Below are 16,943 nucleotides of genomic sequence, written 5' to 3'. Positions count from 1 at the left end.
TAATAAAAATGTCGAAACCGTTTTACTGCAATACATTTTAAAATGTCAAACCAGGCTTGAAAACAAACATACTCTTTAAAAAAAACTTGAGAGATGTTTGCTTGTAGTATCCTTCTATGAAATAAATGTTTTCATATTTTGTCGTGTATTTTGTATGTGTAAGTGTGCCTTATGTGCAAATGAATAATGTACATATCATTTAAGAATATATGTTTAATAAATATAAGTTTTAATTCCCTCAATTTTTTTCGAGATTAAAGGATTCAAAGTTGCCCACTGAAATTAGGCCAGTGCATTTTGAGAGGCAATAAACAGCAGACACCATATTTGAACAAATGCCAAATTGACACATTTGGAAAGGGCTGTCATTACATCTTCAAAGCAAGCTAAAATAAAATGAGGAGGTATACTGCAGCATAAAAACAAACATATGAAGAGAAGCTCTGAACTGCATTTGTTCTCCATTTATGTCCTAAATCCAGATTGCAGCAAAAGATAAAGACCATCTAAAAATCCTAAACGTTAAATACACCCCCAAAAATCATAAACAGCCATGGTCATTCCCCATTTTCAGTCAAAAGATGACATCACAGTCATAACCCCATATGGCCGCAAACACTTGCCATTCACCCTGCAGTAAAAAAAAAACACTCTTAAAAGTCGAGCCCAGGGGACATCCCTTTAGGCTGTCCTTTCTGCTTCACTTCTTTAGCCCGTAAAGTCCCCATAAACCACCTTCAACCAGAGGTAAACAATCCCCCATCACGACCATCACAACACTTGCACACAAACACCTCCAAGCGTTGACAACCATTGGTGCTAGCGCACGACCTCATCTGCACCCTTCGCTTCAGCAGTTTATCTGGGACGTGGGAGCTGATAACAGCCCATGATGGACCGGTGCGGGTACACAATGTCATATTATTTAGGCATGTGTGCGAATCCCACCTCTTCCTGACAGTATAGCTCAGTATTCTGTCTGGTTGGGCACAGTCTTTCAGTTTGACTCTTACTCTGCAAGATAACTTTCAAATATTTTATACATAAAAAAGCTGTAGCCAAATTTCTCTCCAATGGTTGCCGGTTCACCAGAGAATAGATTTTAAAATTCTTCTTTTTGTATATAAAACTACATAACTTAGATCGTGACTATCTTTCTAAACTTCAGGGTTCCCGCCCTTAGTTAACTTCAAATTTAAGGACCTTTCAAGGACTTTCCAGGTGCAAATCCCCCTCAAATTCAAGGACTAAATGTGGGGACACATTTCAAGTGAGAGCAAAGTTACATCGTGTTACCCTTTTAAAATATATTGTTAAAGTACCCTTTTGAGGGAACTCGCACTGTGTCACTGGGGTGACACCTTGGGGACGCTTCCAGGGGTAAGTGAGTCTGAATGTGTATATCAAATTCAACCAATGGTGAGGCTTAAAGACAAAGACAGGGTGACGCGGGAGCCAGGAAGTATATATCGCAATCTGAAATTTTGCCATAGACAGCGTTACAGGAACGCAGGAAGTATGGCAAGGGACACGCAGCGTCTCGTTCCCTTCTCAGGTTACAGTTACATACGTAACCCGAGACGTTTTGTGTCAAACACAACTACGCAAAAAATCATTTTGGTAAGAATCAACATTCGCAAACAGAAGATATAACCATTTAAAGCGAACAGTGTAGCACGCGTGCTTAAAAAGTCTAGAATTTGTATGATATTATCCTATAGTACACAGGGAATAATATGGATTTTTTCCCAGAAAACTTCTTGCATAAAATAGATTCAAGCACTTTCAATGACCTGTATCTATGCATGTATATTTTCAAAAACTTCCCAGGACCTTAAATTTCCCCCCCAGATTAGAGCTGCACGATTAATCGTTAAAAGATCGTGATCTCGATTCGACCCCTCAAACGATCTTAATCCAGCATTTCGACGATTCAGGTAATTATATTTTTAAGGAGGACAGACGCAGTCTTGTCAGTTCTCTGGACAACACGCAATCACAGCGGTCGCGATGACGTCTTGACGTCACATTTATTATTGCGCAAGTAGTTAGAAAGAAAAAAACCGCAACTAAAGAAAATGAGTGAGGCAGAGCAAAGCGCAGATACGTCCGACAAGTGTAGTGGGCGTGAAGATTAAGCATGTATGTAGATTTATTCACCCGATGGACGTTAACGCCGCCAGCGAGAGTGTCAAAAAAACGCTCAAATGCATTCTCCGGAATCCTCTCAAGTGGAGGTTTCCACCTTCCGATTGGTTGCCGCCGAACGTTTCCCCCTTGCGATTGGTTGCTGCCAAGCCGCGTCATTGCTCATTACATAAAGTAATGTTAATCTATGTCTACTTAAAGGTGCAGTGTGTAATTTTTTAGAAGGATCTCTTGACAGAAATGCAAAATAATATACAAAACTATATTATCAGGGATGTATAAAGACCTTTCATAATGAACCGTTATCTGTTTATTACCTTAGAATGAGACCTTTTATCTACATACACAGAGGGTCCCCTTACATGGAAGTCGCCATTTTGTGCCGCCATTTTTCTACAGAAGCCCTTAACGGACAATTTTTTTTACCAAGTTGTCTCCGACGATGACATGTTTGTCTGGTGGTGGCTACCGTACCATCTCTATGTGTTTCAAAAGCGAGGGGTGAGCAGTGGACTGAGCCGTTGGTTGCAATTTGCAACCTCACCACAAGATGCCACTAAAATTTACACACTGCACCTTTTCTTTAAATAAAATGAATACATAATAACTCTACAATTAACATTAACTGAAACTTTCAGAAGCATAAATCTTTGCACCTGTAAAAACTCATGTTAAACTAATGTTCAGAGGTTGTACAAAGTTCTTGAGAATTGTGAAAGAATCGTCATCTTTATTTTAAGCAAAAGAATCGTAATTCTCGTTTTATACAGAATCGTGCAGCTCTACCCCAGATTAACACTTTCAAGGACCCACGGGAACCCTGAAACTTCTTCATCTATACACTCCATCCAGAAGCCTAAGATCCTGCGACCGTGCTTTGCTGGTAGTCCCTCACTTTAGGCTCAAGCGTAGAGAGGAGGGTGCTTTTGCTGTGATTTCGTATTGATTTTTGCTGTATGGTTACTTTGAGTGTACGGTCGAGTGGGTGTTGTAAATCTGCTGTGCAAATAAAATGAACTTGAACTTTTTCCATCCTGCCAGATTTCTCACACGATTTTAATTGCATATTTTCTTTATTCCCCAAGTATAATTTGTATAAAAGGACGTTTACCGTAAGAGATGGATGAAGGTGAGATCTCTCCCTTTAATTCTTCGTACCTTCGTTGGTAGTTCAGGTCCCTAAAAATACAATGCATTGAAATGTATAAAAATACTCAATAGCAACGTCTCACAAGTTGTGTTTGGCTACGCATTTGTGGTGGTCACACTAGATTTTCTACTCTGTTGTATTTGTATGCATGTAAAAACATTATCCTCGTCTTTCACTATGTAAGGTCCAAATTTGTCAATGTCAAAATTAGATTCTCCACATTTTTATAAACAAAAACTCTTTAACGTTTTCACTCTGTAATATCAGAGGCTACTGCTTGATAAAAAATTTACATTTATGCATTTGGCAGATGTTTTTTCAAAGCGACTTGCATTGCATTAAAGCGATAAATTTGATCAGTATGTGTGATGTATGTGATCTTTGTGGTGCTAATGCAATGTTTTACCAATTGAGATACACACAAACACAGCTTTATTTATCTAGTGCAAATAGTAATCGCTCTTGTGACTGTATGATTTTTTTTCTCTTAAATTATATTAATGAGGGATTTCGTCATGTTAAAGATGTACCGTCATCAAAAAAGCATATCAGACTTTTTTAAATGTCATTCATTTCTAGAGAAACATCTAATGAGGGCAAGACATCCCACTATTTAGCTTTCAAATCCACAATCACAGTCTTCTGGACACCACAGAGAACCAAATGCAATTAAGCAAGGTTGTGTAAATTGGTTTAGATCGTAATGAAATGGGTTTGGTATAAATTTAATAATGATCACATTTATGTCACCATTACGGTGACTTTATGTCCCCGTGTGTCTTGTTTAAATGCAAATGTTCTGATTGCTTTCTTTCTTACCTTAACAAGAGTACTTCTGGTTTCGAGTGCATTTCTTTATTGCTCGGATTCTCCACCACTGGGGAGTCCAGGTTAGCCGAGCTGCTGCTGAGACGATCGCTGCTTTCGTATCCAGACTCTGTGCGTTGGATCTTCCAGTTATCATTTCGTAAAGTAAGTGCGTTGACCGTTCCTTTCACCCTTTCCTGTTCTGGAGGTCCACGGCCGTCTGACTCCAGCGAACTCCTGCTGCCCATATCCTGCTTCTGCTCATCCTCATAGATGGTCATTAAACTCTTAGGTTTGCGTTCCTCGTACCGGCTCCGGCTCCAAGACAACTCCCCACTTTCGTTATTCGGGGTCTGTCTGCGAGAGTTCTGGTAGTTTTGATAACCGTCGCTTTTAAGAACGCTGTCGACATTGAGGGCCTCTCGCATCGGTCTCCATGCCTTGTTGGCACGGCCACGGGAAACTTCGTAGGTGCGAGAATCCTGACTGCTGTCTGTGTCGTAGCCGTTGCCGAGATCTGTTCTCCGGGATTGACTGCCGATGGGGGAATGCACTGGGACACGAGGCTGGGATTGGGACCGCGGCTGATAGTTGAGGTGGCTGTTGTCGACAGGCCCACGCTCGGCCTTTGTTGGCCCCCTGCCCTGACTGCAGTAAAGCCGAGACTCAAGTTGCTTGAAACCGTTCTCAGGAGGGGACAATGAGCGGGAATGTGGCTTCTCAGGAGGTACATCTGGAAGAAAAACACAAATACATACATTTTTAGAATTTTTTATGCATGTAGTATATAACAACAACACTTCCCAGCTAATGACGAGTATTTCCGGCTATCTACCAGGTGGCGCTCTTCCGCAACTTATAAAACCTAGAAGTTTCACCCCAAGGCAAACAGCTGTATGTCCGTGTAAGTTTTGAGGATCGCTCTGCATCTTTATCTCGATCAAAAGTCCTTCACAAAAATTTAATTATCTCAGGTTATTGCCCAAACTTTGGTGTTTTTGAAAAACCTACCCATATTTGAGAGGTGATAAAAAGAGAACTAATGAAGGTATGATAAAACGTTTTTGTTTTTTTTAAAGCAGAGAGTCTGTTCTTTTATTTGAGAATATTTTAGGAAGAACATTTTCTGTAAGGCATTAAGGGGTCGTTATAGTTGTGCGTAGGTCCTACGGCGTATGTTCCACGCCGGTTTTCATTTATACTTTTGTGTCGTCGTCCGCGTCGATGTGCAAACACACACGCAGACCGCTGGTAGGCAGTATCCACGCGTTTGAGTTAAATCACTCCTCAACTTGGCTCATCTTTGTTTTCACAGTCGCAAACGGAAACACCTATGATGACACAGTATTTTTACCTGACGGGAGAGGTTCTGATGGACCAATCACAGCGCTTGCGGTCCACGTAGATCTGACGCGCTGTTAAAATTTTGCGAGGTGCACGTCAGACTATGCAGAGCTACGCACAGGATACAGATAGCCAGAACTTACGCATGACTATAAATTGGCCTTTACACTTTTGTGAAAATCATGAAAAATGCTGGCGCTGGCTGGCAACTTTTTAAAAAAACGCTGGAGGGGAAAGAGTCAAGATTTACACATTTGACAAATGACTTTATTCAAAGCGATTCACAATGCATTAAAGCTTGACATTTTTATCAGCACTTGTGTTCCCTTGGATACATACCCAAAATGCTATCCAATGAACTATAGGAACACGATTATTTTGGGTCAGAATTTGGGGATGGTATACTGTATGTCCTTAATCCACCCATAGACTCTTACAAAATGGCTTGGTTATTTTCAACCCAGTGTTGGGTCAAAAAGGGACAAACCCATCCTTGGATTAAATGAAAACAGAAAATTTTTATATTCAACCCAACAATTGGTTACAACAACATTTTGGGTTGAAATAAACCCAACGGGTTGGGTTGGTCCCTTTTTGACCCAATGATGGCTTAAAAAATAACCTAGCATTTTTAGTGTATACATTCAGGTTTTAGACCAAAAGGATTTATTTTTATCATTAAAATAACCAAGCATCCAATCAACAAAAAGATACACAGTCCATTCCCAAAGTCAGATTTCTTAAATGCTACACTTGCTCCTAGTCTACAGATAAGAATCATCCATCTTCACAAATGCGGTCTTGCACTAATAGCCTGGATAACCTTTCTTCTTGTGAAGGTGGACTGGTGACTTTCTTTGTGCAGAACAATGCTGATATTGGCACTGTTAATGAGCTGGCATAGAAACTCTGCAGCAGTGCAAATCTCAAATGCTGTGGTGCCACATTGCCAAGTTTACTACTGTATACCGTTACGCAGAACAAGCTTTAAAATAAAAGCATGATGATCTCATTAATGCGTCTTTGTCTTACGGCACACACACAAAAAAAACACTGAAAATGCAAATTGCCTCAGCCTGCATAGTTAACTCTGTACAAGGCGGCAGCAGCCTGGTCAAAGATATGCATGCTTTAATAGCCATTAGTAAGCCATTTACATCTACCAGCTCACCAAGGGTGAAGGAAAGTCAAGCAGCTTGGCTTGCAAAGCACGATTTTACTGCTTATGACCAATTTAATGAGATAGTAATGTTGGTCACATGACCGCTGCATAATGTGATAAGCCTTTGGGATTGACCATAAAGAGGTGACACTTTATACCGATTTCCTTAAAATGCGGTCAATGCATTTTAAATGAAAATAAGAAAAATAAAGGTTATGATTCACAAAACTCTTTTTATAAATAGCACCACAACATAAAGACAATATACATCTTTAAAAAATGACATTACTGTGCAATGGAAGAGTTAGCTGCCCAGCGCAGATCAGTGGACTCACGTCAGAGGTAATCTGTATTTTTAACACTTCTCAATGACCCAAGGTTACGTAAGCACCAGCAAAGCACACTAAGGCAGTTTATTCCACTCCAAAGCGCTGCTAAAAGCTCGGAGTGTCATCGTCATAAATCTGCTCTTCTATAAAGAAGTCCGCAAAGACTTTGAAAAGGGTATTATTTGCCACAAGAGTAAAGACACACTATATATGCAATGCATAGTTTTAAATATTTTTGCTTGGGTAAGCAGCAAACAGAGACGTAGCCGTGGCACTAAAACTACAGAATTATTGTACATTTAAAAAAAAAAAAAAGTAATAAAAATGCATTGCCACCATTGTGAAGACTAGGCATGGTCCGGTTACAGGTTTCAAGGTAACAAAGGTTTTAAAGAGTCAAGGTTTCAAAGCCACTAACATTTTACGTGATACTGTTTTCAAGGTAAAAGTTGTTACACAAAATTAAGGTAAATAATTAAGTCATGTAATTGATTTGATGTTTACATTTAATATGTTTAATATTAATACATTTTAATTTTATAATTTTTTAAAGGAATATTATAATTTAAGACATTATTTTTACCTGGCATACATGTTGTATGTTGCTTAAAATTAATTATACCACGGGTCTGTTGAATGCTGCATTCTGATTGGCTGAGAAATGTTCTATGGGTGTTGATTATTTTTCTGTAAACCGCACACCTATCTTTTCAAATGTCTTGAAAATAGGCACCAGAGCAATGTTTGTGGTAACCGTGGTATAAGCGGAATAATACCACGTGCTGCATTACCACCTTGGTGTGCATTATTTTCTTATAATTCAATGGCCCGTCGTCAATTATTCCTTACATAAAATGTATTGTGTCCAGTTGAAAAATTGTTGTTTGTATATGCAGACATTTTGAGTGTTGCAATGGCAATACTGCAACACAGTAAAACTGTAGTATTTTTCCGTAAGATTATCATACCGCCAAACTCTCATACCGGCCCATGCCTAGTGGAGACTTTCGTTCATTTTTTCCCCAGAACTGGATATCACAATAACAAAAATGTAATAATATTTTCAGGTCTTTCTTGACAGCTGAAACCCTACATCATACGTGATTCATGAGTTACATGCCAACATCTAATACAAAGATCTTTTGCCCAAAACAAAATGTAAGTCTGTGAGAGTTCTCTTACCGCGGCGTCTTTGTGTTTCCGGTCTGGCCTGTGACCTGTCCGAATCCTTCTTTATAACGTTAACGGGACGGCCATCTTTAGGCAACTCCCTCAAAATCTCTCTGAATCGACTTTTCGGATCAAAGTTCAGCTTCACTGGAAAACAAACAACACATTGCAACAGTTTACACCACTTTTCACCAAGACTGTGGTTTGTATTGTTTTGAGTATTAAGAAATTCTGCTACATTAGTTCCTTCTTGTATGAATGTCCCACAGAGATAATAAAACTTTATAGCTTGAATTCATTATCTAAAACCCATAAATGGCCATACATCACATTCTGAGTGTTGTGGTTTTCTCATATAGAAATTCTGAAATGTTAATGCGGCTATTTAAAAGGTGTCAAGTGTGCTTTATTGCCCCGCTGGAAAATCCATACGTAGCACCCTTAAAATAAAGCTTCAGAGTACACTTGAAGTAAAGAATCATTGGGATGGTGGGAGAAAGTGTGCCCTCTGCACTCCTTAAATACAACCCTGAGGCTTCTGGGAAGGACAGCCGAGCATAAAAACCTTAACTTCTACCAATGTATATGTGTGTGTGTGTTTGCTCTACATTTTTGCTGTGCTGAAGGCGAAAAGCAATGAAGTGTTACATGAGAGTGCAGTGGACATAAAGAGAAAGAGACAGAGAAAGACAGTGGTCAGTGAAAAGAGCTAGAGCATTTATTGCCCTCAAACAATGCAGACTTTTCAAGGCCTTGGCTAGTGGGGTAAAGAGAGACGATGATTCTTGTAATAGGGCCCAAATGTCCAAGCTAGACCCAACGAAATGTAACTTTTAAATTTATTTATTTTTCTTCCTTTATTTCTTTTCGCCATTCCAGCATCTATGGCTATATTCATGGCGAGACGAAAACCAGTTAATCCATATATACGTTTTATTCAGACAAGTTGATCCATACACAGGTTGGGGGGACAATTTGGTATCTCCAATTTGCCTGAGTACCTGGAGTAAATCAATTCTCGATCAACGAATTCCAGTTAAGCTCTACCTTTTATTCATTTCAGAACCGTTTCACTCGGATATATGTCACGATGGGGAGAATAAGACAATCGCCTTTAAGCTGTATGAGGGTGATTCTCACGAAACCATTGAAACACCATGACACTAATGATTTTAGCTTTAAAATGTGTAATATAGTAACATTAAAAAGCATCAGAATTAACACAATACTGTGTTCTACCTTGCACAATGTGTGATTTCAACATAAGAATTTATAATTGTAAATTTTATCTAATTTTCTGCTGAAATTCCCATTACCGCAATGTGTCCGTCTGTGTTTGAACATGCGTTATGTTGTAATTTAATCAAATTAACACAAAAATATTAAGAAAAAAAAGGATGTTTTGCTAGACTACTTTAGATGACAGAAAAAATATTTACTGAATATTCATGTATAATAATAATGAAGAAAAATTAGGAAAATGATGTGTCCATGCCTGATGTTCTCATCCTCCGCAACACTTTTTGAGAACAGTTTAAGCACACATACAGAATTTTAATAAAGTTTGATTTTGAGTGACCAAGCACATGGACCAGTTACTTCAAGATGGCTACCAGGTAATATTATTTTTTTTACAGTTAATTTGAAATATTGTCTTGTCAGAATGCTTACACGACATTTTGATTATCATTACCGCAACAAATGCTTATTAAATGTTAATTTAATTAATAGAAGCATAATACTTTGATTTTAAATGCATGTGCAGAATCTCCAAATTATGTTCTTTCAGGTTTGTCATGTCATTTTGAAAATATGTCAGTGTTGATGTTTTCTGACTGTTGCGGTAATGAGATTTTTTAGGACTAATTTTTTAAATTATGTTACAAAAAGTGTTAAATAATACGTAACAGTTTTTAAATAAATGTTCCCATTTACTCCAGACTTTGTTTTTCAATGTCTGGTGGGAAAAAAGTAAATTTAAGCAATTTTTACGCTTGACATTTTTAAAACCAAGTTTTCGTGAGAATCACCCATGAATGTTTTTGCATTATATACACTACACTGTAAAAAATGTCTGTAGAAATTACAGTATTAATGGGTATTACTGGCAACTATCTGCCAGTAACTTACTGTAGATTTTACATTTATGTAATTTACTGGCAACATTTTGTTCAAAGTTAAATGAACATGAAACATTTTCAGACTTTATCTTCTACAGTAAGTTACTGGCAACCAGCTGCAAAATTACAGCAAATTCTTTACAGTGTATGTGTGGCATTTATTTTAAAGATGGAAATTATGAGTTCCACTTGTACCCAAAAAAGCTTGGTAGGGTTTAATATCACCAATATAAAAAATATACATTTATTCATTTAGCAGGTGCTTTTATCCAAAGTGACTTACAGATGAGAGAACATTCAACACTTTGTCAATGAGCTAACAATAAATGTGGATTACAAACCCATATTTAAAAGTAGGACTTAGGCAAAAATACAAAACGTTTTTTTTATATACGTAAATAGAGTTAGACTGGGAAAGTTAATAGTTAATGCTGGGTTCACACCAGACGCGTTTGAGGTGTCAAATTCGCGTCTACCGCTCGTAGTTGGACGCTTGAAAATTTTAAGAGTACTCGCTTCATTCTCGTGTGAAAGACGCGCATGCAATTCTAGTCATAGAGACATTCACGCGGAAATTCGCGTCATGGGAGGGGCTTCTGCAACTCCGCTCACTTTCTGTTATCACTAGGGGTGTAACGATTCATCGTGCAAATGCGCGTTTTCTCAATGAATGAATTTGAATGAATTACGGTGAAATCCTGGCACATCCGAACGCCAGAGGGCGCTCCCGTGCAGAAACTCCCTTTGTGCCACACAAGAAGTAGCATTACAAACGCTATTCCAGGAAATGTCTACACATGAATATTTATACGCTGTTCTTCAAATTGTTTCAGGTATTTTCATGATAATAAAGAATATTTTGAATGATTTTGTTTAACGAGTGTTGCTTTTTTAAATGCACGTTATAAACGACTCCGACTCATAATGATTTTAGATTGATAAGGACTTCCTACTGACCAAATGCCATAATACAGGCACAAGCTGTGCAGAATCGATTTCAGACAGGCATTTTTAATGAGGACCGTGATTGAATCGTTACATCCCTAGTTATCACGTCACTACTATAGCAAGCTCCTGATTGGTTACCGCGGTGCGTTTTTCCGCCAAAGTTCAAATTTTTCAACTCACGCTTTTCCCACAGCAACGCTCAATTTGCGGCATTAGCGCGAACTAGACGCGCAAATGAGGCGGAATCGCGTCTACTGCGCCGCGCTAAATGCCTCATTCGCGCCGCGACACCTCCAGAAACATTGAACATTGAAATCAATGTCGCGCTAGATGCCTCTACCATGGTGTGAACACAGCATGAGAGTTAGTTAAGTATTTAAAGACATTTCTGGTTGTCAAACTAAGTGAAACATGTCCACATTTAATATGAAGAATTACGCCTGTTGCGACACCATGGACTGTATAAAAAATGGACGTAGTGTCCGTGACATCACCCATAGGTTCTGAAGAGCATTTTTGAAGTCCAAAAGGGGCGGAGCTGGCCATCGCCAGCATTACCACGCATCACTACCAGATAACCAAATAAGGGGAAAGAGGGGAAATGTGGGTGGAGCTGAAGTGACTGGTTGCTAAAACCACACCCGCATGGCTTGACGGAAGAGACAGCAGTGGCAATTCACCCGTCACTCAAGTGGCCATGCCCTTAATTATGCAGAACTTTAAAGCTTTATATAATTTAAGTGGATGAGTTACAAAGTTGTTATGAAGGGCAAAATTAGCTGTTAACCAAAACCACTTTTTGTACCAGACTGAAACATATTTTATTTTTTCTGCTCTAACATTGGAGCAAGCGATGAATTGCAGAAGTAATTTCCGTGTTGGATTCACAAAAGTAAACAGAAGGTTGCCCCTTGGGTTACACAGGAACACCTATTAGAGACATGACCACATACATCTACTAAAAATGATACTGGGATGAGTTGCTTGAGGATGATGGCAAAAAAAAGCAAGCATAATTTTTGCATAAGCAAATTGCTTTGATCGTTGTGTTTAATGTAATAAAATGTATGCATTTCATGTGTGGCCTAAGTATTAATGATTTTATGAGGCCACTGACTGCATATCATCACAATACTATCAAAATAAATGTAATTATATCAGGAAATAAACTGAATGAAATGGCTTGGCACAAACTGGTACCAAGTTACTGTCACATTCGATTAAAACTTACTTAAAATTGCAGCTCTGCTTCTAAACTGCTGCAGACTATAATACGCAAGTCATTCTGCGTGGCTTTATCAGCTATTTTCAGAGCCAAAAGAAATATTTTTATTGCCTTAGGACAGAAAGCCATTAAGTAGGTTGATATAAGAGCTTTTAGTGGAAACTCTTCAGAGAAACTTGAACAATAAAAGAGAGATGCATCAAGCTATTATGGTTTGTATTAAGAGTGGAATGTGGGCTTCTGGAGTAAAAAGGTAATAAGTCTACAAGAAGTCTTTCTTGTCTATCTTTGTTCAAATGCATGTGTATCTGTCTGATCCTCTGGGTATTAAAATACTTTGTGGGGGAAAATGTTACCTCCTGTAAGGACATTTTGACCACCGCACTGCTCATGAAAAAAGGATGAGGTCTGGCTGACACAGGTAAATCAAGGTAATGCAAATTCTTGGCTACATCACTGTTTTCTTATTTTTTAGGACACATTCCTGAACAGAAATGTTGGTTCTTGATTTGTTTAAAGAGAAAAAGGTCTTAGTTATATTAGGACATTTAAGTAGTTTTTAACAAACAATACTGGTGTGTGCATCTTGAGACAAAACAATGCCACTGATATATGTTAAGATATGTCAGTACAAGTTGTTTTTAAATGAAGGCAGATCAAACATGCATTTTATTCTTGGACTAGGATAAGCCCTGTCTGGGAAACCACCCCTTAGTGTCTCTGTCATTTTCGTGTTTAAAAGAGATTTGTTCCCCATATAATTTTGCTATACGGAACTCAAAACCTTTGAAACTCGATATCTCAAAAAACTACACATAATGCAGATAGAACCATATAATTCCAAAGCGGGAATATAATTAAAGATGTACACTACTGTAGGTTTAGTTAATTGTATTTGTTCAGATTTTGAAGTGGTTGAATACCTGGCCCTCTGCCGGCGCTGGTCTGATTACTGTCACGACTGAACAAGGAGGGCGGCTGAGTCTTCAGCTTCAAAGTACCATGATTGAAGAACGCAGTCAGATTTTCCCGAGTTAATTCCAGCTTCTTACCCAGTACGGGAGTACCTGAGAGAGAGAGAAAGAAAGAGAAAGTGAAAAAAAGAAAGAAAAGACAGGTAAATAATGTGTTACTAGCTCTGAGACAGATCATTGGTACTAGTTAGAAATGGGGAGTATGCAGTTGTCTGTTAAGTCTGTGAAGTCAAAAACAATTTTAAAGCTCTGATTCAACCAAAGACAATTTCTTCTGTTTCTGTACAATTTAGACATTTTACAATATAACAATGCATGTTGCATAATTTGCCAAAATATGATCTGTTTTGTGATCAACATTCTTGTTATACATGGAATAACATTTCTATTAATCAGTTAGAGTTTAGGGATACATAATATGTGGGTGATTCTCACGAAACCATTGATACACCACGCCACTAATGATTTTAGCTTTAAAATGTGTAATATAGTAACATTAAAAAGCATCAGAATTAACACAATACTGTGTTTTACCTTGCACAATGTGTGATTTCAACATAAGAATTTATAATTGGAAATTTCATCTCATTTTCTGCTGAAATTCTCATTACCGCAATGTGTCCGGCTGTGTTTGAACATGCGTTATGTTGTAATTTAATCAAATTAACACAAAAATATTAAGAAAAAAAAGGTTGTTTTGCTAGACTACTTTAGATGACAGAAAAAATATTAACTGAATATTCATGTATAATAATAATGAAGAAAAATTAGGAAAATGATGTGTCCATGCCTGATGTTCTCATCCTCCGCAACACTTTTTGAGAACAGTTTAAGCACACATACAGAATTTTAATAAAGTTTGATTTTGAGTGATCAAGCACATGGACCAGTTACTTCAAGATGGCTACCAGGTAAGATCATTTTTTTACAGTTAATTTGCAATATTGTCTTGTCAGAATGCTTACACGACATTTTGATTATCATTACCGCAACAGATGCTTATTAAATGTTAATTTAATTAATAGAAGCATAATACTTTGATTTTAAATGCATGTGCAGAATCTCCAAATTATGTTCTTTCAGGTTTGTCATGTCATTTTGAAAATATGTCAGTGTTGATGTTTTCTGACTGTTGCGGTAATGAGATTTTTTAGGACTAATTTTTTAAATTATGTTACAAAAAGTGTTAAATGATAAGTAAAAGTTTTTAAATTAATGTTCCCATTTACTCCAGACTTTGTTTTTCAATGTCTGGTGGGAAAAAAAGTAAATTTAAGCAATTTTTACATTTTCATGCTTGACATTTTTAAAACCAAGTTTTCGTGAGAATCACCCATGTATTGTGTATAACGGGCATTGTTGGTGGTGCAACTACTGGCATCCGAGGCTAAACGCTAGGTTATTTTCTAAATCTTCCTGACCAATACCAGTAACACTAGTTCAGCATTGTAATACATCACACTGACGCCTCTGACTCTATAAATGGAAAACAACGGTCAATAGGTGTCAATCGATACTAACATTAGTCAGTGTGGATCTGTCATCTCTCCTAGATCATATCAATAAAATTTGGGAGACAAACACTACAGGGACCACATATTGTATAATTACAATATTTTGACCCCCATTAGACAGGTGCCAACTGAAATAAAGTATTATAAGCTGTCAATCACAGTTAAATCTCCATTTTTTTGTTAAGGAGAACGAAAAACATAAAACATAACACATTGGTTAACGTAAAACATATTTAATTGTATAAGTCAACTATGTTAACACTGCAACCCATAATGTCCATGCAATTTCTGAACAAACTTTTTTTGTAACTGCAGATACTTAGTTTAACCCTTTAACTGGGGTAGCCCTTTTTTAGTGGGAGTGTGGTGAAAAGGTGATGTACACCTTCAAATTAATATATAACTCTGGCATTTTTTGGGTCTAGAAGTCTAATTTTGGTCTTGTTTTAAAGACGACACTTTAACGTTTTTTACAGATGTGTCTGGAGGTGAAAATATAATTTTTATAGCAGTTCACATTTTTTTGTAACAAATAAAAAATGCAATATAGTATTATTTTGAACACATAAAATTATCAAAAAACTGAGGTTTGTGTTGGTTTGCTCTGAGGTTTGCTGCATACTCGTCACAAATGAATAAATTACAGTTACTGCATTATTATTACAGCTAAAAGGCTTTGAAATATGGAAACTACATTCTTAGACCTTTTCAACAATATATAGTTTGTCCGTGATAGATTAACATTTACATAAAAAATATTGAAGTAAACTTAGGTGTCCCGCTCATGGGACAGTGCCAGTTTTAAATAATTTACACTGCTTGCCTAAATGACACAGAAATAAATAAATTCATTGGTATACGGCCTGTACAAATGAATGCAGTTTTTACCTGGTGTGTCTCCATTGACAGAGGTCTTGTTTTGGGTGGTGGTGCTGTTAGGTTGCGGGGCTTCTTCTGTTTTCAAAGCACTTCCATCAGGGTTCGAGTAGAACAAAAGCAAGGGCTGGAAGTGCCCTCTGATGCATTTGGTGACCACATCTTTCCACCTGGGTCCCACCTATACACATTTATGACAAGAAATGCAGTTAGTTAATCTGTTGTTAGTAAAGTTGTGAAACAAATGAAGCATGAACAACTACACCATAGGTTTATCTTTGAATCTAATTAAACATGAAAGCGTGCATGCCTCAGGATAGTTTAGGTATGAATTTGTAAGCAGCACAGTTGTACAGAGCAAACAGATGGAAACCTTTTTTCTTAATTAAAAATGGACAGAAAGCAGGAAGGGAGACAAAGCAGAAAACTCAGAAATAGAGAGGAAATTAGGTCGACGACTACTTCAAGATCAGACTCAGATGAACAAAATAGTTATAATAGTAAACAGTAGATTATAGTAGTTAATATTAAAGGTGCCAAAGAATGCATTGAAATAATATGTTATTGTTTTCTGATATCTACAAATAACGTATGTGGCTTTATTAAGTGCAAAGATGGTTTTACATGTCCATTTACAACCCTAGGATTTGCCTTGAATAAAATATAGGGAACATTTTTCCTATTTAAAATAAATAAAAAATAGTCCCCTGCTATTGAAAGTAACCAAGGGGACTATTTTCGGGCAGTGCGTAATATCATTGCGCCTGCTGCAGCCCTAGTACAGCAGCAAACTCCTGAATTATTACGCCAGAATGAGAGTATAGTTCCTAACCATATCTGCCTAGAAAATCGCAGATTTCCGTCGGTCTTAGTATACACTGTAACTACAGAAGAGTCAAGTTTTAAATAGGAAAAAATATCCAAACTCTTTGGTTATTTTTTGTGCGATGCTAATGGTCTAATCAGATTCAATGGATTGTGCTAAGCTATGCTAAAAGTGCTAGAGCCAGACCCGGAGATCAACTGAATGGATTCAAAAACGGTAAGAATCAAATGTTTAACTCTAGGGAGCTGGAAAATTAGTATATTTTCAAAAAAAGTTAAATGTCCCTTTAACATGTAATTTAATGTTGGGTGCGTACATCACAACTGTAACATCACAGTTGGTGTTGTGTT

At 37.4% G+C, this 16,943-nt stretch overlaps 1 protein-coding gene across 3 annotated transcripts in view; it reads right to left on the bottom strand.

Annotated features, from left to right (window-relative positions):
• usp53a (ubiquitin specific peptidase 53a) overlaps positions 1–16,943 on the bottom strand; it is a 59,237-nt gene that overhangs the window by 15,452 nt on the left and 26,842 nt on the right. For all 3 annotated transcript variants that reach the window (XM_073859368.1, XM_073859370.1, XM_073859369.1), the window contains exons 11-15: positions 15,780–15,948; positions 13,327–13,470; positions 8,123–8,257; positions 4,118–4,838; positions 3,260–3,327 (exon numbers count right to left, since the gene is read on the bottom strand). In XM_073859368.1, coding sequence (XP_073715469.1) covers positions 3,260–3,327; positions 4,118–4,838; positions 8,123–8,257; positions 13,327–13,470; positions 15,780–15,948 — 1,237 coding nt within the window. The remainder of the gene's footprint in view (positions 1–3,259; positions 3,328–4,117; positions 4,839–8,122; positions 8,258–13,326; positions 13,471–15,779; positions 15,949–16,943) is intronic.

The sequence above is a fragment of the Misgurnus anguillicaudatus genome, chromosome 21 (assembly GCF_027580225.2).
Source record: "Misgurnus anguillicaudatus chromosome 21, ASM2758022v2, whole genome shotgun sequence".
In the NCBI taxonomy this organism is placed as follows: Eukaryota; Metazoa; Chordata; class Actinopteri; order Cypriniformes; family Cobitidae; genus Misgurnus; species Misgurnus anguillicaudatus.
The sequence above is the reverse complement of the archived record's forward strand: the minus strand, read 5'-3'. Positions and strand labels throughout refer to the sequence as shown.